The sequence below is a fragment of the Propithecus coquereli genome, unplaced genomic scaffold (assembly GCF_000956105.1).
Source record: "Propithecus coquereli isolate 6110/MARCELLA unplaced genomic scaffold, Pcoq_1.0 Scaffold355, whole genome shotgun sequence".
NCBI lineage: Eukaryota > Metazoa > Chordata > Mammalia > Primates > Indriidae > Propithecus > Propithecus coquereli.
In genome coordinates, this window is record NW_012149230.1 from 600,359 (window position 1) to 622,877 (window position 22,519).

General features: G+C 41.7%; 1 protein-coding gene across 2 annotated transcripts in view; it reads left to right on the forward strand.

Moving 5' to 3' along the window:
* The window catches only part of LOC105816108 (Golgi apparatus membrane protein TVP23 homolog B), a 20,518-nt gene extending 17,431 nt beyond the window's left edge, over window positions 1–3,087 (forward strand). The window contains exons 6-7 of one of the 2 annotated variants that reach the window (XM_012651436.1): window positions 845–973; window positions 2,285–3,087. In XM_012651436.1, coding sequence (XP_012506890.1) covers window positions 845–973; window positions 2,285–2,311 — 156 coding nt within the window. In that variant the 3' untranslated portion in view covers window positions 2,312–3,087. Of the gene's footprint in view, window positions 1–844; window positions 995–2,284 lie in introns of those variants that run through there. The other variant, XM_012651437.1, reaches the window with a different exon arrangement.
* Window positions 3,088–22,519: the final 19,432 nt, after the last annotated feature.

The following is a 22,519-nucleotide window of genomic DNA, read 5'->3' on the forward strand; positions in this document are numbered from 1 at the left end:
GTTTATTTATATAGTATCTATGGCTGCCTTTGGGCTAGAGCAGCAGAGTTTAGTAGCTGCAACAGAGACCATGTGGCCTATAAAGCCTAAAATAATTATTGGCCCTGTGTAGAAAAACTTTGCTGATCCTTGTTCTAGAATATTTCACCTTTAGACTTTCTTGTATTGTCCTAATTAATTTTTCTTCCATAATATTTAGAGAGTAGGCTTGAGTTTCTTATTCTCAGTTCTCAGTGATCTTAGTGGGGTCACCTATGGGATTGCTGAAACAGGGAAGAAACAGTTCTGCAAAAGACAGCTCCAGGAGGAGCTCTCTCCTCACAGAAGGCAGACATCTGATGATTGTTGCCTTAGGGCACTGAGTCCCCTTTCCCAGAAGCCAGTTGTCACACATACATTAGCATCAAGCAGAGATTCACCTCTGTCTGCTCTAGGTTTTTTCAACTTGATTTACCTCTTGACCGTTCTTTTGTAATTCTTAAAGGAATAATTAACATTTGACCCTTTCCTGAGTCTCATTTTCCTTGTCACTTTACCCACAGAGCCATGGGAAACAGAGAGAAGGCTCCCCCTATACTGCATCGCCAGTGGCTAGCATGGTGCCTGGCACATACAGCATTTGTGTTCAGTGATAAATATGTTTTGGGTGAATTACTCAGTGCCTGTGCAGAGCTTCTCATCAGATAAGTCTGTTCTGCCAAGTTAAAGAGTCTCATTGGCACAACCCCTGCTTTGCAGAGCTTCCTTTTCCTTCACCTTCTGTGACAGTCTGTCTTGTCTCATTTATGGCACAGAGAAAGGTCAGCATTAGGTCAGTAACCATTGATTATTTCCCCCGTCCCAGGCGGTGGTTATCATGGGCGTGGTGCTCCAAGGTGCCAATCTATATGGTTACATCAGGTGTAAAGTGGGCAACAGGAAGAACTTCACCAGCATGGCCACCTCGTATCTGGGAAAGCAGTTTTTAAGACAAGTAAGTGTTTTCTGGATGTAATCAGTGACCAATGCAATGATTCTAAATTTTGTAGAATTTAATTGTTATGAAATGCTTCTTAAAAAGTTTTTTAAAGACACATAGTTATTTAAATATGAGATAATGATAAAGATGTTTTAATTGCTCTTTGGAGGCCTTTAGGACATTCTAGATATGTATTGTCAATGTCCTAAAATATTTTAAAACCAGGAGGGATAAACTATCATTGATAATAACATTTTTTTTTAGGTACTTTCCATTAAGTGTGGTGGCTTTAAATGAATATTCTTGAAGAATATATATCGTATGGTTTTAGGGCTTGTAGCAAGAACAGGTTGAAACATAATAAGACTGTATCATTAAAGATTGTTTTAAAGCACTCATGTTTCTTTCCCTCAGAACATAAATGTTTTTACTATAATTCCCCAGTATCAGGGTTTTCAGTGGGATAAATAGTAGTCATAGGTAAATAGTTATTGGTTAGATCTCTTGGGAAAATTGACTAGGTCTTTATGCGAGTAATACCTGGTATTTCTTTAGTGCAGTAGGTTGGGCAAGTAGTGTTAATATATAAGGGTTCTCAAACTCGAACATGCATCAGAATCATGTAGAAGGCACAAGGTGGCTGGGCTCCACCCCCAGGCTTCTTATTCAGTAGATCTTGGGGTGGGGTCTCATACTGTGCATTTCTGACAAGTTTCTGTGAGGTGCTGGTCCCAGGATTACTCGTTAAATAACTAAAGCCCTGAGAGATATTAAGTGACTTACTCAAGAATATACGGTTAATAAGTGGTACAAAGCTAGGGCTTGATTGGACCCAGCTCTGTGTACTCAGAATTTATCGTTCTTTCCATTCTATTGTACATTTCCTCTTATAGAAGATAAGAAGTAGAGAAAACAGATATACCTTTTCTGTGGTCCACCTTAGGGTAATTTTCATGCATGTGCTTATTACATTTTTTTCCCCTCAGGATTTTCAGTGTTTCTGTAGGTGGGGAGGGACATTGAATATAGGTGAAATTTAACCTTCAGCCTGGTGTAACATGGTTAAGGGGTTAATGTCTTACGTGGCACCTGGCTATTCTCTGCTCAAATGGAACGAACTGGACATCTGGGTGGGTGATGGTATCCATGGATTTATATCTTCAGCTTGTCTACTTTTTAACAGGAATGGGCCATTGAATGTAAGGTAATGTATTGATAGTAGCTGGCTCGGCTTAGAAATAGGGGATGTTTTCCTAGGCCTGGTGCTTTGAAGGCCAAGGTGTGTGAAATAACTGAATATTAAGGAGATTTTTTTTTCTTTTGCAGAACACTGGAGATGATCAGACTTCCTGAATAAAGAGAGAAAGCTTATAAATTTTGTTACACTGGAGAACAACCGAAGAGATTCTTGACTTTGAACCTTTTAGAGTTCAGTCTGTGTTGCATTGAGGAGTGTTGGGTTTGCTTTTCCACTTAACAGTTTTATTTTAAAAAAAGGAAAAGTAATTTTCATATTAAGATTTTTCTTTCCAGTAGTTGGAGCTAGAATGTATGTTGTCACTAGAAACATGGTTAAAATTTGTTTTATGGTGTACATATGTGCATAGTTATGTAGGATCAGTATATCCCAAATTAATAAAAGTGTTTGTGTTCGTTTATATATGTAACAGAGACCTTAGCATTTTGATCCATGGAACATAAGAGGATGTTCTTAGTTTATCTCCAAGCTCTATGTGTTTACATATTATTTGTGTAGATTATTTTCAGAAGTAAGCTTTGCTTCCATGATAAGAGTGAGCACTTTGGCTTATATTGTTAAAATATGTACTTCATGGTGAAATTTCTTAGATATACACAAGCAAGTAAAAACCAAATTCGGGCTAGTGGTGTTACCTAGTTTCTAAAATTTTGTTTCTTTTTATTTGTAACAAGTCATTTACTTAAGGCCCAATTAACGTAAATGGAATCTTCACAGTTTATGTTTAAGGGATACCCAGAGGCTGCTGTTCTATTTATTTTAAGGCAAGGATAGCCAGATTCTACTCTGGAGTTTCCTGGAAGCTCTTCAGTACTCCTTGGGCTAATAAGATCTCTCTTTTATCAGTAAAAGAGCATTATTCTTATGTCATAATAAGAATAATCATTTAAATACTCGGCAAACTAAATGCCTAAAAGACTTTTTATTTTATGAATCTTTTTTTTCTTGCTATAATGGGGATATTGTAAATCATACTTTTGTATTAATGGTATTTCTTAAAGCAATATATTTAGCTGTAAACTAAACTGATCTATAAACTATCGTAGGCATCTGTAAATTCTGTTGTATGTATTGTAAACTTTGGTGGAGTCTTTTAATCAGCAGATTATGTTGTGAATGTATTTATACATTGTTAAAATATTTTTAAGACATTTGTTTAATTGAATAAGTATCTCTATTGTAGTGATAGCTTTGAAGGTGCAGAACTTTATATTTGCATAAAACTCTACTGTTTACAAAGCATCTGGCATGTGTAATCTCATTTAACCCTCACGCCAAATATGTGGTACCTCAGATGATGAAACTGAACTTCAGATTATTGAGTGACTTTCCCAGGGAAACACATATTACAGGAATATCTATAGGGTATAAAACTGGATATATTACCATTTTTAGAGGAAATATTTGTCTCTAAATGTCTTTCCCTTTCTCAAGAATCATTAATTTGTTAAGTGCTTGTTTGCCATTTTACTTATATTCAGCTATTCCATCTGGTGAGAAAAGTTGGTACTGCACTAAAGACATGTTTTTATTTAATTTGAAAGCTCTAACCTAAATCTTTAGGATTGAGATTCTGTCAGGAGATACATTGATATAGTTCTTGAGGTAACTGTTATTTGAACCTACAATCCTAAACCAAGTAAGAACTCAATTTGGAACACGCATGTGTTCTGCGTATCCCCTAATATCCATTTTTTCCCCTCTACAGGTTTCTCGCTTAATTAGCTGGAGCATGGCAGTCTGGAATAAAGATAACTTTTCCTAGATTTATTGCTACAGCTTGGTGTGGCCATGTGACTTGATTCTAGCCAATGATACACTTCTAGGAAGTATGCTTAAAAGGAGGGGTAATACCCATCTCCTCCTCTTTTTTTCTTCCTGCTGGCAGAAATGTAGACAGAGTAGCTAAGCTGGAGCAGCCACCTTGTTCCATGAAGTAGAGGCAGAGAAATGAGGTAGAGATTGTCTGAATCCCATCTGATGGGTACAGCAGCTCTGAACTGCCTATCTAAATTTTTGAGAGAGAAAGATCTTTAGGTGTTATTGTTCTGGCTTCTCTGTTGCTCATAGCCTAACTGAATTCTTGTCAATACAATGCACTTTGAGCCTCACCCATAATTGTTTCCATTAGTACAGTATTTGAGATGTAATAATTTAGTAAATACATATTTGACCTTTTCTCTACGTAGTAATTAAGTGAACATTATAGGTGCTGACGAGTTTTACTGTTCCAGATGCTGTTGCTGCATAAAAATTCACCCCAAAAGTTAGCTGCATACAACAGTTATTTTATTCTCAGAAATTCTGTGGGACAGGAATTTGGAGGAAGCACAGTGGGGACAGCTTTTCTCTGCTCAGCAGTATTTGGGGCTTAGCTAGGAAGATTTGAAGGCTGGGTTTGACCTGACAGCTGGAGCAGGAGATATCTAAGGTGTTTTCAGCCCCCAGTCTGGAGGGTAATGTTGGCCATCGGCTGGGGCTCCAGCTAGGCTATTGGTTGTGACATCTCCATTTGTGACCTCTCTGTGAGGTTTCTGTATGGGGGCTTATCTGGGCTTCTTCAAAACCTGACACTGGGTTCTTACAGCCTCCCAAAAGAGCAAAACCGGAGTCTCTTCCTGGCTTCGAAGAATGTATTCTAAGATTGTATGTAAAACAGTGAGAGAGTATTATCTCATTCTTGTAAAAAAAAAACAAAAAAAAAAACAAAAAAGGAAACACTCCCTAAAACCTTTATATTGTCATTCTTATTAAGAGAGAAAGAAACAGCATTTCCTCAAGAAGTCATCATTTAATGCCAGGAAAAAATGTAATCTTAAATATAATTTTTCCCTACTGTGATTAATTAAAAAACTGCATAGTGAGAAAATCAAGTAGTATGGAAGGGCTTACAAAGAAAAGCAACAGTCTCTTACCCACTCTCAATTCTGTTCCTCAGAACTGCTTCTGTTTTTATATTTTGGCATAGTAATCTCCATACCACTAAATAATACGCTTGCAGTGCTCATAGTGTTTCTGGACTTAACAACTTTTATGTGTTAACTGTTGACTTCCTGCTACAAAAAGTGAAGATTTAACTCAAACCCCTACCCCACATAGAGTTTCAGCAGTGTTTTTTGCTCAATTGGTTGTAATACTAAACGTTGTACATAAATCTCTATTTTTTTCAGGCCCATCAGTTATCTTTTGCACCTGTTGATTTCCTCTGTTAGGAATTAGTTCACTTGCAAATAACAGAAAATCCCACAAATAATAATGGCTAAAACAAAAAACAGTTTGTGTTTTTTCCCACAAAGGAAGTCTGGAACTAGGCAGTTGCTGGTGTCAATGCAGCTACTTAACAGTTCCATCAGGGACCCTGATGCTCTACCATCCTTAGCTGGTTTCTGTCCCCATGCTTGTCTCATGGTCACAAGACGACTGTCACGGCGAAGATGACACATCTATTTTAAGGAAGGAAAAAAGATGAAAGCTTCAGTTGTATGTTCCCTTTTATCAGATAAGTGAAAGCTTTCTCAGAAATCACAGGAGACTTGCTTCCACTTCCCTCTCAGTGGCTAAAATGGTGTCACCCAGGTGTAAGGCAGTTTGGGAAAACATATTTAGGTAGACACGTTGCTACCTTGAATAAAAGATTGTGTTAGTAAGGAAAAGGGGGAAGGGACATTGGGTAGGCAACTAGCCGTGTCTACCGCACACTTCTCAGGTTTCGTACAGAGGACATCAGATGCTGCATGCAGTGACTAATGCCCCCAGTGTCATTTCCACAATAAACAAACAGCATTTTATCCGCACAGCATCTATTTTTAGCCAACGTTTGATGCAAAGCCATTAAAGCACTACATGGCAAGATAGTTCTGTGAGGGCGTAGGCTGCTGTGCTCTTAAGGATGTATCCCTGTTTACTGCGATTCAGGGTTTGAATTTAGACTCTCCAGAGCAGTGGTTCTCATGGGGATGGAGCCACCCCCAGTGGGTATTTTGGAATTTGGGGGGGGCTTGGTTAACACATGACTGATGAGAGCTGCTGATGCTGTAGTGGGTGGAGCCTAGGGATGCTAGGTGCATCCTGCATAGGACGCCTGTGTACAGCGAAGTATTGTCTCGTATCATGACTTCTTTGTGCCCCACTGAATAATTGTGTACATGGAAATCCCGTTTATAATGAGAAAGGAAAAGCAGCCCCTACAGCTGTCAGCTGGAAGTTGACGTGGCCCTAACAGCTAGGCGATGATCTCCTGTTGAACATAAACAATTTTATAGAACACCAACATCCAACAAGACCACTCTTGACTGTGATGAAGCAAGACAAAAATAAGGACACCCTGTAGTCTATGTGGGGGCACAGAAACAAGATAGTGTGCGAACTACAAAAAACAACCAGACATCCCTGTTTTCTGGCTCACATGAGTGACTGCTGCTGCTTTGCTAACTGCAGCTTTGGACCATTCTGTTCTCCTGCTTCCTAGATTAAAATTTTTAAGATCACTGCTCCTAGAATTGCCTTGCTTTCTGAAAGCACCCAATCCAGAGTCAAACTATGTGCGATTCATGGAACCCTTCTTGCATTCACCTACCACAAGCCCAAATCCTATAAAAAGCCCTTCCTAGCACCCCCATACTGGGGTCCGTGTGGTTCCCCATGGTGTGTGGTCTTCGTTGTGCAAAAACGTGCTGCTAAACCCAACTTGATTCAATCACGGATCTGTTCCTTGTGATGTTTGCCTGGTGGACACTGACAATAATTATTTGAGCCTGGACTATAACTCCATTTTACATATAAAAATTCCATTTTACATTTTTTGTTGTTGCAGATTGGCAATATTCAAAAATGCAACTACCAATCAAGTGAAGGAAGGTTGTGTTCTTTGTTCAGTACTTTACCAAGAGGTGTCCACCATTTTGAAGACGGTCACCAGTGGCAACATTGCTTGTGGCATTTGAGTTGCAAATCAAAACTGCAGTAGTATGCATTTGTAGTGGCCACATTAACAGTAATTATAGGTACACACACAAGCATATGATTGTGTCTTTAGGAGTTGTGGCCATTTATTTTCATGTTGAATTACATATTATCATAAATTGCTTCCTTTTATTTCTCCTTTATATTATAGTTAGATATTATATTGATTAAAAAATGCCTGAGGTAAGTTATGTTGTCTATCCTTTAAGTTTTTTTAGAACAATAAAAAGGTGTTTAAAATATTTGTAATAAAAAGTGGCTGTGGGTCCGAAGGGGCAAAAAACAGTGGTCTACAGTCAAAGATAGTCTGCCCCTCAGACCTTCTTTGTTGGAGCTGGAGAGTGGATGGATTTGAGCTTACACCCTGGTGTTCTAATATTCTCTGTTGCTTACTGAAGGTGGATGCCATATGCTTTGGAAACCAGCATGGATATTCTGTGAAATGTGAGAAACCAAGCAGTTTTCTCAATTGCATATCAGAGGTGGTATATCATAGGTGGTGAAGGGTGGCGTTCTGTGTAAATTCAGTATATGCTGCTTATATTAATTTAAAAGAAATCCAATGTATCCCACTTGGTAATAAATCCTGGAGAAGCATTTCCAGAGTGGTGAAGTAAGGATCTTTGAAAATCTGATTCTCCGTAAAGTCAGAACACTGGCAGAAACTATCAAAATCAACTTTTTGAAACTCCAGAAATTAACCAAAGGATTGCAACAACCTGAAGAATATGTGTTTGAGAAAAAAAGCTGCACCTCTGTTAGATCAATAAGCTTTGTGGGCTTTTAACTTGTCCTGTTTCATCCCTCTCACCCAGCTTTCTGGTAGTCTTGAAAATCAGCAGCCTTGAAACTGCAGTAGCTGTGAAAACCAGTAGCCTAGCAGCCAGTGAAGGAGTTTGGAGTTCTCCCACGTAGGTTTGGAGTTATACAAAAAGCCCCATCCCTAGAGGTCTGTCACTCCTTGACCTGTCCAGCAGCTCCCAGGAATAGTCCCAATCACAGGGCTTGTCTTCATTTAACCCGACTCAGAGGTCACTCAATGAAGAAAGCCCTATCCCCAGGTGTTTTTCAGAGACAACTTGTGGCAATTGTTTAAACAGCACAGTTGCCTGAGGTGGTAGACTGGTTGGGACAAACAAGAGACTGACCAGAAACTTTAAAAATATGGGGAATGAGATGTCAATGGGGCCTTTGAAAAGCTCCAACATATTTCTGGGGATCTAGAAAGTCATGTGCAGATGAGAGACTTGCTGCTTCAAGCACTTAAGGAAATCTCTATCTGATTGTAAGCTGAAGACTAGCTAAGCAGAAGTTTCAGTGGCTGCACATGATAAAGAATATAGACTTTACAGAATTAGTCCAAGAAAGTCACTAAGCCACCACCACAACAAAAACAATAACAACAAAAAGCAACAATAACTCTACAAAGGTAGGGGGCAATAAATCTTATTTCCAGAGTTGCCACCTTATATTATTATGTAAGTTGTCCAGTTTTCAACAAAAGAAAAATGAGACACACAAACAGGAAAGTTTGGCCACTCATACATAGGAAAAAAATAAACAGAAACCATCCCTGAGAAAGCCCAGACATTGGTTCTACTAAATAAAGACTTTAAATCAACTGTCTTAAATATGCTCAAAGAGCTAAAGGAAACCATGGATAAAAAACTAAGAGAAATCAGGAAAATGGTGTATGAACAAAGAATATCAGTAAAGAGTTAGAAAATATAAAAGGAATAAAATAGAAATTCTGGAGCTGAAAAACTACAATAATTGAAATGAAAAATTCCTAAGAGGGGTTCAGCAGATTTAAGGAGGCAGAAGAAAGAATTGGCAAACTTGAAAATAGGACAAATATAATTATCTAGTCTAGGGAGTAGGAAGAAAAAAGAATGAAGAGTGAACAGAGCCTAAGGTGTCTGGGACACCATCAAGTGTACCAACAGATGTATTATGGGAGTTCCAGAAGGAGAAGAGAAAAGGGAAGAAAGAATCTTTGAAGAAATAATGGCCGAAACTTCCCAAATTTGGTGAAATACATGAACTCCACATCTGAGAAGCTGAACAGATTGTAAGTAGGATTAAACTCAGAGTTCCACACCTAAGCACATCATAGTCAAGCTGTCAAAAGTCAGAGATAAAGAGAATCTTTAAAGCAGCAAGAGGAAAACAACTCATCACATAAAAGGGTCCTCAATAAGACTAAAAGCCACTCATCAGAAACCACAGAGGTCAGGAGGCTGTAGAATGACATATTCAAACTGCTAAAAGGAAAAAAACTTAATCAAGAATTTTAGATTTAGCCAAACTTCTTCAAAAATGTAGGAGAATTTAAAACATTGCCAGATAAAGAAACACTAAGAATTCATTGCTAGCAGATCTGCCTTACGAGATGTGCTAAAGAGAGTCCTTCAGGCTGAAATGAAAGGACACCAGACAGTAACTCAAATCCACATGAAGAAATAAAGAGCTTCATTAAAAGTAACTACGTAGGCAATACGAAATATGATATAATTTGTATTTTTGTTTGTAATTCTGTCTGACCTAAAAGACAACTACATAAAGGAGTAATTATGAAATGGTGTTGATAGGCTTTTAACTTACAAAGATGTAGTTTGTATGATGATAATAGCACAAAGGTCGGGAGAGGGAATAGAGCTATATTGGAGTAAAGTTTGTGAGTACTATTGAAATTTTCTTGGCATTAATATGAATTAGATTTTAAGATATTAATTGTAGTCCCCAGGGCAACTGCTATGAAAAAACTCAAAAAAAAATACAGTAAAAGAAACAAGAAGAAAATTAAAATGATACACTAGAAAATATCTCTTTAATTAACACAAAGGGAGGTAGTAGTGGAGGAACAGAGGAACAAAAAGACAAGACATAAAAAGAAAAGGACAAATATCAGACATAACTCCCACCTTATTAGTAATTATATTAGAAGTAAGTCAATGAAATACTCCAATCAAAAGGCAAATACTGGCAAAAACATGATTCAACTATATGTTGTCCACAAGAGACACACTTTAGATTCAAAGACACAGTAGGTTGAAAGTAAAAAGATGGACAAAAATATACCATAAAAAGAGTAACCAAAAGATATCTGGAGTGACTATACTGTGTCAGACGAAATAGACTTTAAGGCAAAGATTGTTATAAGGAACTCAGAAGGACATATTACATATTGATAAAAGGGTCAACTTATCAGGAAGCCATAACAATTATAAACAAATACGCACTTAACAACAGAGCCTCAACACATGAAACAAAAGCTGACAAAATTAAAGGCATAAATAGGTAATTAAAAAATTATTAATTCACTATTAATAATTATTAATGACTAAATGAGATAATTCATGTAAAATAGCATAGTCCCAGGCACTTGATAATGGTAACTGTTATTCAGAAAGAAAAACTGAGTTGCTTTGCTAAAGGTGAAGACATCAGGAAATCTGACAATAGTGGTTGGAGACTTCAATACTTCACTTTTCATCACGGATGGAAGAAGGAGGCAGAAGACCAACCAGGAAATAGAGGATTCAACAGCACTATTATCAAACTAGACCTAATAGGTATCTACAAAGACTCCATCCAACAACAGAATACACATTCTACTCAATGCACATGGAACAGTCTCCAGGATAGACCATATGTTAGGCCATAAAACAGGCTTTGATAAATTTAAAAGAAGTCATACAAAATATGTTCTCTGCCTAAAATGGAATTAAATTAGAAATCAACAAGTGAAGGGAATTTGGGGAATTTACAAATACGTGAAACTTAAGCAACATATTGCCAAATAACCAATGAGTCAAAGAAGAAATCACAAGGGAAGTTTGAAAATACCTTGAGATTAATAAAAATGAAAACACAATGTGCCAATACTTATGGGATGCAGCTATAACAGTGTTTAGAGGGAAATTTATAACTGTAAATACTTTTTTTTAAAAAAAAGACGGGATCTCAAATCAATAGTCTAAACTTTCATCTTAAGAAACTAGAAGAAGACCAAATTAAACCAAAGTTAGCAGAAGGAAGGAAATACTAGATTAGAGGAAATAAAAAATATAAAGACTAGAAAAACAATAGAGAAAATCAACAAAACTCAAAGTTGGTTCTTTGAAAGGATTAATAAAATTTACAAACCTTTAGCTAGACCACAGAAAGAAAGACTAAAATTATCTAAAATCAGGAATAAAAGAGGGGATGTCATTACTATTTACTGAAAAAGCAATCCTTACTGAATACTTTTGAAAACTGTTTATCCCAATAGAATATAAAGCATTTTATGCATATTTTTGGCATGAACATTCTGTTATGTGAGCATTCGAACCTTGTTCTTTCCCCAAAAAGTGCTTTCCATGAATTGTTCATCCTCATGACATCCTTAGAACGCAGGGGCAATTGTATTTAGTAGAATGTAATCATTAAGAACTTGTGTTTGACTCAGGCAGATCTGAGCTGTGGATCCAGCTCATATATATCCTGGTTTAGACTTTGAGCAAGTCACTCTTTCCATTTTTACAGATGAGGCAACCGGGTGAGAGTCATAGGATGAGTAAGTACTTACCCTCTTGAGAGGGGAGGAGTCCACAAGGATTAAATGAGATAATCCATGGAAATTGTTCAGTCCAGTTCCGAGCTCACAGTAAACATGCAACAATGATAACTTACTCAGAATGGAGTTTCTTCGAGAGCTGAAGGCAGAGCAGTCAGAACTCTAAGCCCTGGTTAAGTGTCTCCTCTTTCATTTAGGTTCTCAAGCGGCATATGGCACAGGTCATCCAAATGGAGCAAAGCAGTCAGTTATGGGAAAGAATGCGATTTTATTTTATTTTATTTTTTATTTTGCTTAGAGCAAGTTAGAGATGATAAAAGAAAAACTTCAGACAAAATAAATTTCATAGTTTATTTGAGCAAAGAATGATCGTGAATCTGACAACCTTCAGAACCAGAAGAGGTCCAGAGAGCTCCACTCAGCAAGGTGGACAGTGAGGATGCGTAGGCAGAAGCCGGAGAAAGCAGAAGCGAGGGGCGAAAGTGGATGGGTTGTGTTGAAGTTACTTTCCTCGTAAAGGGGAAAGCAGAGGGATTTTGTTACCATGCTGGCTAAGACTGGCCTGATTTCTCCGAAGGTCAGGTAAACAGCTTGGTTTTGGCTGGTGGCCTGGAAGTGCAGCCCGAGTGACCTCGTTTTGGTTTGGTCCGTTGGGGCCTAGCGCAGGAGCTCCGTTCAAAACAATAGTCTCCTATAAATTTTATTTAGCAGATATCATAAGATTATGAGATGGTAACTTGCTACAGTGTTCATTTCTAATTTATTTTACATTTAAAATACATCTTGTTATTTTGCTTTTCAGGTAATTGTTAAAATCCAACAACGCTATGAATCCGTCTTTATATTTTTAAATATTTCTTCGGGGATGTGCCTTTCTCTGCAAGCCCCGTTTCCTGTTTTGGTTTGTAACCTGCGCATAGGCCACTAGATGGCAGTGTACCAACACATGCTGTAAACGAAATAGCTGTGTACTGTTCACCCTATTTTCTTGGTTTAATAAGAAATGATGGTTTTCCTGCAAGTAGTGAGTGAGGACCAAATCTATGTTTCCTGCCATGAAATAAATTAAAATCAATGCTGATGAATGAATAGGTGCTGAATGAATAGGTACAGTAAAGTACCCACAGTGTAGCAGACACCAAGATGGGCACTGCAGACGCAAAGAGACGTAGGAACTAGGCATGATGTGTCTGCCTTCCTGATCTCGCCAAATCTCCCCGTTCAACAGGTGAGAAAACAGAAGTAGAGAGTCATATAACTAGAGAGAGGTGAAGCCAGGAGTTGTCAATGGTGAGGGGAAGATAATGAACTTGAATTTACGACATGTTGGGCTTGAAGCCCATGGGTCACATCAAGTTAGTAGAGTGCATGGAAACCTGGAACTCAACCTGAGGACTAGGTCAAAGGTGTACATTTAAGAGGCATCTCTGTAGAGCAGAGTTGAAGCTGTAACAATGTAGGTGGGTGGTCCACGCAAAGGTGTCTGTTAAAGAATGGACAGCTGAAGTGTTATTCCCAGAGAGCAAGGAGGAAGTGGCACAGGGTTAAGGGAGCCCGCAGTGGAGACAGAACTGAATTTAGATCCTGGCTTCATGCTTCCCAGCTGTGTGCTATTCATGGGACTTAACCTCCTAAACATCGTGAGATACTTAACGTCTTTGATGCCTTGCAATAACCCTGTGAGGGAGACACTGTTTCCATTTTACAGTCCTCCCACCACTCCTTCCAGGGAGTCCCAGGAAAGTCACGTGTGAGTCAAACATACTGCAAGTCTGTGCCGAGCCCAGGTCCACGGCTGAAAACAGCATGCGCACATCAGCTTTCGCCCAGGCTACTAAAGCGTGGGTCCTGACTCAGTGAAGTTTATCTACTGCCATTGACAGGAAGCTGAAGCTTAGAGAATAGAGGAATTGACCCAAGGTTGTGGTGCGAGATGGATCCAAAATCCAAATCTGGACAGCTTACCTTAGGCCTATGCTGCTAAGCACCACATGCGATGTTTCCCCATCATAACACAGGACACCACCTTTGCATGTGGGTGTCCTTGTGTCAGAGTTCTCCAGAGAAAGAGAACCAGTAGGAGATGAACACACACACACACACACACACACACACACACACACACACACACAGATTTATTTCAAGGAATTGGCTTACGGGGTTGTGGGAGCTGACAAGTCCAAAATCTGCAGAGCAGGCCGGCTGGCCAGAACTCTCAGGCAGGAGCTGACGCTGCAGTCCTGAGGTTGACTTTCTTCTTCCTCAGGGAAATCTCAGTTCTGCTCTTAAGGCCGTCACCTGACTGGATGAGACCGACCCACATAGTAATCTCTTTCACTTAAAGGTGACGGATTATAGATGTTAGCCACCTCTACAAAGTACCTTCATGGCAACACCTAGATCAGCATTTGATTAAATGGCTGGGTTACAGTGCCCAGGCTGGCACAGAACACTAACCGTCACCCTCCTCCAGATGCTGTACACTCTGTGACAGGAGGGAGCCTGTCTTTCTCGCTCGCCTTTATATTCCCTGTGCATGTCCCGCTGCCTGGCGCCTAAGGCACTAGATAAACTTTTACTGAGCCGGTACCCACCCTTCGGCAGCCCAGCCCTAGGTGAAAGCAGATGTCTGCTTGCTGTTCTCAGCTGTGGACCTGGCTGGGTACAGACTTCCTGCGTGTTCGACTCTCACGTGACTGTCTTTGGGGCCCCGATGGGGCGGCGGGCGCACTGCTGTGAAGCGGAAACAGACACACCTCCTAGCTGGAGGTCCAGCCTGGCCAGCCGGGTAGGTTTCCTCTTCAGAAGACGAAGTGACTGGTGGTCATTGCCAGCCGGCCATGAGCAGAGCTGCCACCGCCAAGACCCGAGCGGTGGTCCTCGCAGGCCACTGTGCCCCGCTGTCTCTGTTCTTAGGTTTCAGCTGGTACCTGTTTCCAGCTCCTGGTGCTGTCTGCAACTTTGTGTCTTAGGATGAGGCATAAAGGTTTTCAAGCAGTAAAACCGCCGAGGTTAGATAAGAGTGTAGAATTGTGGACCCGTGAGCACCTAGAGCCGCTGTGTGTGTCCCTCTGAGTCCCAGCACCCCTTCTGAGAAAACACAGAGGGACAGGGTGGCGGATGCCACCCAGCTGGTGCAAGCATCTACCAAGAGTTAGAATGGCCACTGGGGAGGCTTCTCGGGCATCTGATGTCATACCTCGCTCCGCATCAAAGATAATGGCGCCGGCTCCTACCTGAGATTTAAACACGTCCTGGAAGGCTCGCTCATCTTTGCCTCTTTCCTCTCTCTGGGCTCGCATCATACCCCCTCCTAGAATCCTGTCTTTCACCCCTTCCTTAGAATTTACAGCACAGCCTGGCAACAACCAAACACTCCTCTTTATACCGCAGTGCCCTGGACAGAGCAGGATCTGTGGCCGATGCTCAAAGGCTGTTTAAAAAAACAGGAAAAACTTGCATTAGGAGTAGGGAGTGGGGGGAGGCATGATACTCCTAATGAATTGTAATACTTTAAAACTTGTCTAACAGAGAATGTAAAACGAGCCAGAGAAGTGTGAAGGAAGGTCTGCTCATTTTGTGAAGTCTTTTCCAGCTCCAGGAACAAAATGAGGAAAGGGCGTTCTGGGTCGAGGGAATTTCTTGAGCAAAGATGTGGAGAGTAGCGTGCACACGCACACATATGCACACACACCATTCTGTGCTACAACCACGAGAAATGTTAATACTTTGTTGTTCTCCAGGTATGCCAGGCTCTCTTTGGCAGTGTTCTGTAGAGTGTTTAGGACGTCTTTGAAATATCTCGGCTATTTATCCTTTGTTAAAAATATCTCCTTCTGGTCTATAAACGCACTTTTAACTTTGTTTGGGTGTCTTTTGATTTACATAAGTTTTTTTTTTAAATAAATGTAGTAAAACTTACCAACATTTTCCTTTATGGCTTGGCTTTTCAATATTCATTTCAAATACTCTTTCCTGATTCAACGTAACAATGATGCTCTACATTTTCTTCTAAAGTTATAAAATGTTGCTTTTCATATTAAGCCTTTTAAATAATCTAGAATTTATTACAGTATGTAGTGTGAAGTAGGTATCCTATTTTATCTTTCCCTATATAGACAGCCAATTGTCTCGGCACCTTGAATTTAATAGTCCAACTTTTTCTCACTGATTTTAAATGCCATTTTGTCAAACACCAAGTTCCCAGTGTGCACAAATCTATTTTTTCTTTATTTATTTAAAGGGGTGCTTTATATATTCCGAATACTAATCCTTTGCCACTGATATATGTTGCAAATGTCTTGTCTCACTTTGAAATTCTGATAAACATAAGCTCTTAGTTTTAATTAAAATTATCAATCTTTTTTTTTACAGTTTCTTTTTTATATGTCAGATTTAAGAATCTCTTACTCTAAGGATATGAAGATATTCCCCTACATAATCTCCTAAAAGTTTCATAACATGTCTTTAAGCTTCCTCAAATTGATTTTTTTGGGGGGGAGTCGTATGGTATGAAGTAGAATCTGTAGTAAATTGTATTATTTGCTCACAATCCTTTCTTTCCTTCCTGCCCTTGCCATGATTCATTTTGGGAAGAATATACCCTATTTCTCCACTGATTTTGAGCTTAACCACGTGACTTGGTTTGATGAACAGAATGTGAGCAGATATGTATGCTTCTCTCAAAAGAGACTTTAAATGTGTGGTTTGGTTTACTGTCTTGTATTCCTTACCTGCAGTGTGAGAAGTGCGTGCCCCAGGTAGCCACTGCCCCTTCAGCCCGGCTCAGAGACTGAGAGACATGTGGGACAGACCTGAGCTGACCTGCAATATGCCACAGCTGACGCACAGACCTGTGTGTGAGAAATACATGTTTGTTGTAAGCCACTGAGGGTTTGGGGGATGTTTGTTATACAGCATCATTACCACAACACGGCTGACTAACACAAAATCTAATTTCTTTTTATTTTCCATATGACCAATCAATTATTGAAATGTCCATCTTTTCCACATTGATCTCCAATACCAATTCTGCCATCAGTTAAATTTCTGTATATATGTGGGTCTGTTTCTGGGCTCTCTTTTCAGTTCCTATTTCTCTATTTGAATATTCCTGTACAATACCACACTAACTTAGTGTAGATTATAATAATTCTATAATTAACTGCTGGGATTTTGATTATAACTCCATTGGAACAATGTATCAATTGGGAGAATTCCTATCTTTCCAATATTGAGTGTTCTTATCCATGAATATTGTGTATCTCTTAGTTTCTTGATTTCTTTTAATAAAGTTTTTATAATTTTCTCCATAGAGACCTTTTCTATCTTTGTTACTTTTATTGTTGGTACTTTTTATTTTTTGTTGCTACAATTAGTGGCATGGTTTACAATAGTATTTTCTAAATGTTCATTTTAAATGTATATATTTTAGGATTTTTGTGTAGATACTTTGGGATTTTTATCTAGACAATCATGTAAACTGCAAATAAAGACAAATTTGTTCCTTCATGTCCAACCTTTATATTATTTATTTATTTATGCCTTATTATGTTGACTAGGAACTCCAGTATAATGTCGTAAAGACATGGTGCCATCAAACACCCTTGCTTACTCCCAATATTAAAGGGAACATTTATAAAACTACGTTTAATGGTAAAATGTTGAAACCATTGTTTCAACAATGTTGTGGAGCTGTCCACTTCCAGCCATGATGTGGTAACAAGGACCAGACTTACCTTCTCCCTCTAAGCAACTAGAAAGCTGGACAAGACACATAAAATAACTTATTTTCAGGCATTTTACAATAGGCTGTACACGATTATGATCCCTGGGAAAAGGGAAGTAAGTGAAATGAACCCTATACTTGCCCTGGCTTTCTGCCTGGAGGCAATTTCTGACAGTAGGATCAGGGAGGAGGAACCCAAACAGAGCCCGGATCCTCTCTGAGTTGAGCAGATCAAAGCTGATCCAAAGAAGGGAGCCCAGGGTAGGGTAAGTGAGCTTAAACCATGTCATCTGGAAAGTAGCTGGAAGTCTTGGGGCTAATTAACTGGGAGTAGGGAAGACCTGGGGGCAACCTGAGAACTGTCTTTAGAGATTAGAAAAAGTGTCACGCTTGCACAGGGGTTGTTTGTGTTCTATATGGCCCTGAAAAGCAGAATTAGGAGACTTGGGTTGAAATTGGAGGAGGAGGATTTTGGCTAAGTCCATGGAAACACTTTAATATTATTAATAACAGCAATCACAGTTGATAAGGCTGGAGTGGGTGGCCCTGCTCAGCTGAGTGGATGAAGGGGCTGAGCAAGCAGGCAGGGCTGTTGCTGTAGGGATTCCTGCAGGGGCAAAGGACCGAGCACAATGGCAACCAGGGTCCCTTCCATTCTTAAAATTTTCATAGGTAGGTTTTAGTAGCTTGGCCTCCATATAAGGCAGCTAACATCAACTTACTATTTTTAAAGCATGTTGAGAAAACTGGAGATCCCTCCCTATATAAAACAGAGTAGGTAGGGTTTTAAAAGAGAGTCTTCCCCACTCATCGTTTGTATTTATGTTTTTATTCGGTTTCTCATCTCTGTGTGCCTTTTCTTGAAGGCAGGGACCATGTCATATACACGTTTTTGTGTCCCCCATCAGTAAACCAGTAGTACATGGACACCAGGTGCTTGTTCAATACCTGAGTGAATGCATAGTGGTTTGGCCTGAAAAAGGACGGCAAACATGCATCTTGCGAGCTCCTCTCCCCAACACCGTGGCCTGGGCAGACATCACTGGTCAACCATGGAGCTCTTCTCCACTGAACCCAGTCTTAGCCATGGAATTCCTTGGAAACACTGATTCTAGACAATCACTTCTAATTAATTAGAATTAGTACTGACAGTGTCTAACGGTTTGCCACCCTGGGGCTGAAGGAAGGCTTAGGATTCTCTAAGGCACAGTAACAACCTGTCCTGGTTGCAACCTATGTTGGTGCACTAGTTGCTGGGGAGTCCTGTCAGTGACGCTCCTACATCTGCTTTCCAGAGCATCAGTGGGCATGCTGGTGGCTTGGCTGAATGCCACGGGGGACATTTTGGGCCACTGAATGCTAGGGATGCCTTCTGGACGATACACATGAAAAGCTTTTTATAATGGCTTGGATGTGATGCGAGGGGTTGTAACCATATAGAGTGGGATTTAGGACCTGATCACTTCTTTAAACACCCTTATATTTGGGTAGATTCTGATGCTACACTGGCACCACCTTCTGACTCTGAGTGCCTGTGGGTCCTTTGTGCTGGGGACATTCTCGACTGAGGATTATCTTTGGCCCAATTTGCAGCACAGTAGGAAGAGAATGGGCAGAGGACTCAGCTCTGAGTTCACATTCTGTCTCTGCCACTTACTAGTTGTGTGGTCGTCGGCACATTGCTTACCTTCACTGGGCCTGGCTGCCTCCTCTTTAAGGTGGGATAGCAATGTCCACCTGAAGCCACTGTTTGAAGATTTAATGAGACAACCTAGGTAACGCGTCAAGCACACCAAGGATGTGAAAAATTACCAGCACTTATATAGGTTGACAATGTGCCATGTGCTGCTGTAAGCCCTTTATGTATATTAGCTCATTTAATGTTCACGACAATGGGGCAGGGCAGGTGATAAGGTAAGTATCACCCTTATTTGATATGATGAGGAAACTGAGGCACAGAGAGGATCACTCTACTCAGGGAGGGTCACACAGCTATTACTTGGTAGGGACAAGATTCAGACCCAGGACATCTGGCCCGGAGGCTATGCTCTTAACAATTCCACTGTGCAGCACTCGTTGCCCTGCCATGGGCAGCACCCATTGCCCTGCGTGGCCACTGACACAGATTTACTCCCTGTAGGAAACTGCGTTAGAGGCTGGGGAGGATGCAAATATTAGGAAGGCCCATTTAGGACTGAATGAGCAGGACTATGAAATTGAGTAGGACACAAGTCCAAGCAACAGGAAGCTCATTACCACTGGGGGGATGACAGGGAGGAGGAAGGGGCAGTCCACAGGCAGGAGTGTCCCATGGAAGGACTGGCACTCGTTATCCTGCTGGGAACCTCTGTGGGTAAATAATTAAACAGGCACTCTCATTTAAAAGGTGGCCTCTTTTGCTTGGCGAGAACTGACTCACCAGGGCTTGGTCAGCGCTTGAACGGGTACAGTCCAGTTTCCGAGCTCGCGCACCTGGGCCGAGACTCCGTGCCAGGATGCCCTGCGTGTGCCGGGCAGGCAAGCAGGCTTGTCCAGTCTCAGGCAACCACGGCCTCTCCCCGGAGTTTATGCCCAGCCCTGGAACACGGCCTGCTGGGGATTAATATTACACTTGGGAGGTCTGGCCAGCACCTCCAACTCAGGCTTTCTGGGACCAAACTCTTGATCATTTTGCTAAGTCCTACCCACCAGTACCTCAGAATGTGACTGTATTTGGAGACAGCGCCTTGGAAGGCGGAATGAAGGTGTAATGAGGTCATATGGCTGGCCCTAATCCAATCTTCCCTGTCCCTATAAGGAGGAGATTAGGACACAGACACACAGAAGGACCGTGTGAAGACACAGGGAGAAGACAGCATCGTCATGCCAAGGAGAGAGACCTTAGAAGAAACCAACCCTGCTGACGCCTTGATCTTGGACTTCCAGCCTCCAGAACTGTGAGAAATAAGTCTCCGTTATTCAATCCAGCCAGGCTGTGGTCCTTGGTTATGGCAGCCCCAGCAGACTGATGTGCTAACAGTCTCCCCCTCCGTCCTCTAACATCCAGTCACCAAACCCCCTGATTTCCTTCGCAGCCCTCACTGCATTTCCCAACTCTCACCTTGTCCTCCAGGCTACGCTCCGCCCACAGGTGCCGTGGGCCTCACCGTGTCTGTAACTCATCCTTTGTCACTGTCCTCTGCCCAGGACACAGAGGCCCCAGGGCAAGGGTGGGGCTTGGTGCAAGCTGAGTTTTAGGATAATTAAGAGTCTCACCTCCTTGGTGTGGTGTTCAGAGACTTGTCTTCTATCACCTGGTATTTCTAGATTCTGATTCCCCACAAACAAAAACAATTTTTAAAAATACTCATGTGCTCACTTCTCTGAATCCAAAGTACTTCAGTGACATTTCAGCATAAAAATCTTATCTCATGTAGCTCATTTTTCATTGCTCATGTCTCGGCCTCCCACCTGGGCAGGTGAGCTTCCCGAGTGGAGGCAGGAAGCCCCTGGGGGAGGTTCCCCCACAGTGCCTAGGGGGGCCTGGTTCACGCGGGGGCTGGGCTCAGGCCGGGAGCCCAGGTGCAGACCCTGAGATGAGGATGTTCCAGGGGAGACAAGGAGAGTTGTGGGAGAAGCTGGGGAGAAGGGAGTGTGATTTCAGGCCAAGCCCTGGGGGCGTAAATTCAGCCGGATGCCACAGGGGACCTCCGGCGTGTGCCTCAGGCCTTTGCACGTTTGAGTTTGCCCGCGGGAGAGAAGGAGCTGGGCTTGCCTCCTCCGACGCCCATCAATCATTGGCTCAGGCCACGCCCACTGCGGGATGGACACGCCCAGCTCCTTCCGGCTTATTTATTCCCGCCCCGCGTTAAAACGACAGGCAGCTGAGGGCTGTGGGGGCGTGAAGCACGCTGGAGCGGGAAAGAGGCACCTGCAGCGAAGCGGGGCACCCGGGAGGCACACCGAGAGCGTACGGTTTGATCCGCCCGGGAGAGGGACTCACTGTCGATGCCGCTGTTCGGTTTCCCTCCTTGGGCTTGTCGTCTGTGGCTTTTGTTCCACGTGCGTTTCCTGTAAATAGCCCTCGTAAGAGAGGGGAGGACTCACTGCTGGGGAGAGCGAACCTTTGGCCTCAGCGCTGACTCTGCAGAGCTGCCTGGTGCGGCCGCAAAGCCTGCATCACTCTCTGCCACGCCTGGCCGGCTTGCCTGTCTCCTGTCCTTGGGAGTTCAGTGATTCTTCTTCCAGTTTTTCCTCTTCTCATCGTGCTCTTTGTCCTCTATCACATCTAGTTTAGCCTTTTTGCCATTTTTAAAAGTAATAAATAAGTGCTAGAGAGTGCACACCCTTCTTTAACCAAGGTCAGAAAGGTACACGGAGCTTACAAATATTTTAACCAGTGCTATTGAAAAGAGGTGATGTGTTTAATGTTACATGTGACAGAAATCCCAGGATTCCTTGTGAAGATTAAGCAAATAACTGTTTAGAAACATTCACTATTCTTTCAAAGTGTCCCTATGCACTTGTCATTTGGCTTGCCAATGTGGTAGGATTTTCTTGTGCACACAGACTTTCTGTCTGTTGTGAAGACCATGCCCAGCTGAACTGCAGACGAAAACACCCCTGCCCTCTGTATAAGTAGACAGCATGGAGGTTAGGAGCACAGCTTTTGGAGTCAGACCCCACCAGGGTTGGGTCTTTTTTCCATGATTTTGGACAAACAGTCAATGGCTCTAAGCCCTGGTTTTATTATTATAAAATGTGGACAAACAATAGTAGTCACAGTGATGGTTTCCTAATAGCTCACATCACCCGTCCCAGACTCCCCCAGACTTTCACACCCTCAGAGCCATCCATGCCCATGGCCCAGCGTCCACCACAGTCACCCCTGACACTCATACCGGCACAGTGAGGAGGGCATGAGGTCGCCTAGGCCAAGAACAGGCAGACGGGTTCAAGTTCACCACTTCCTGGCTGTGTGTCCACAGGCCAGGCTCGAAGAACTTTGTCTGGGAGATTGGAGTCCAAGTCCCAGCCACAGTGACAGGAGCCCAGCAGCCCCACCCAGTCAAA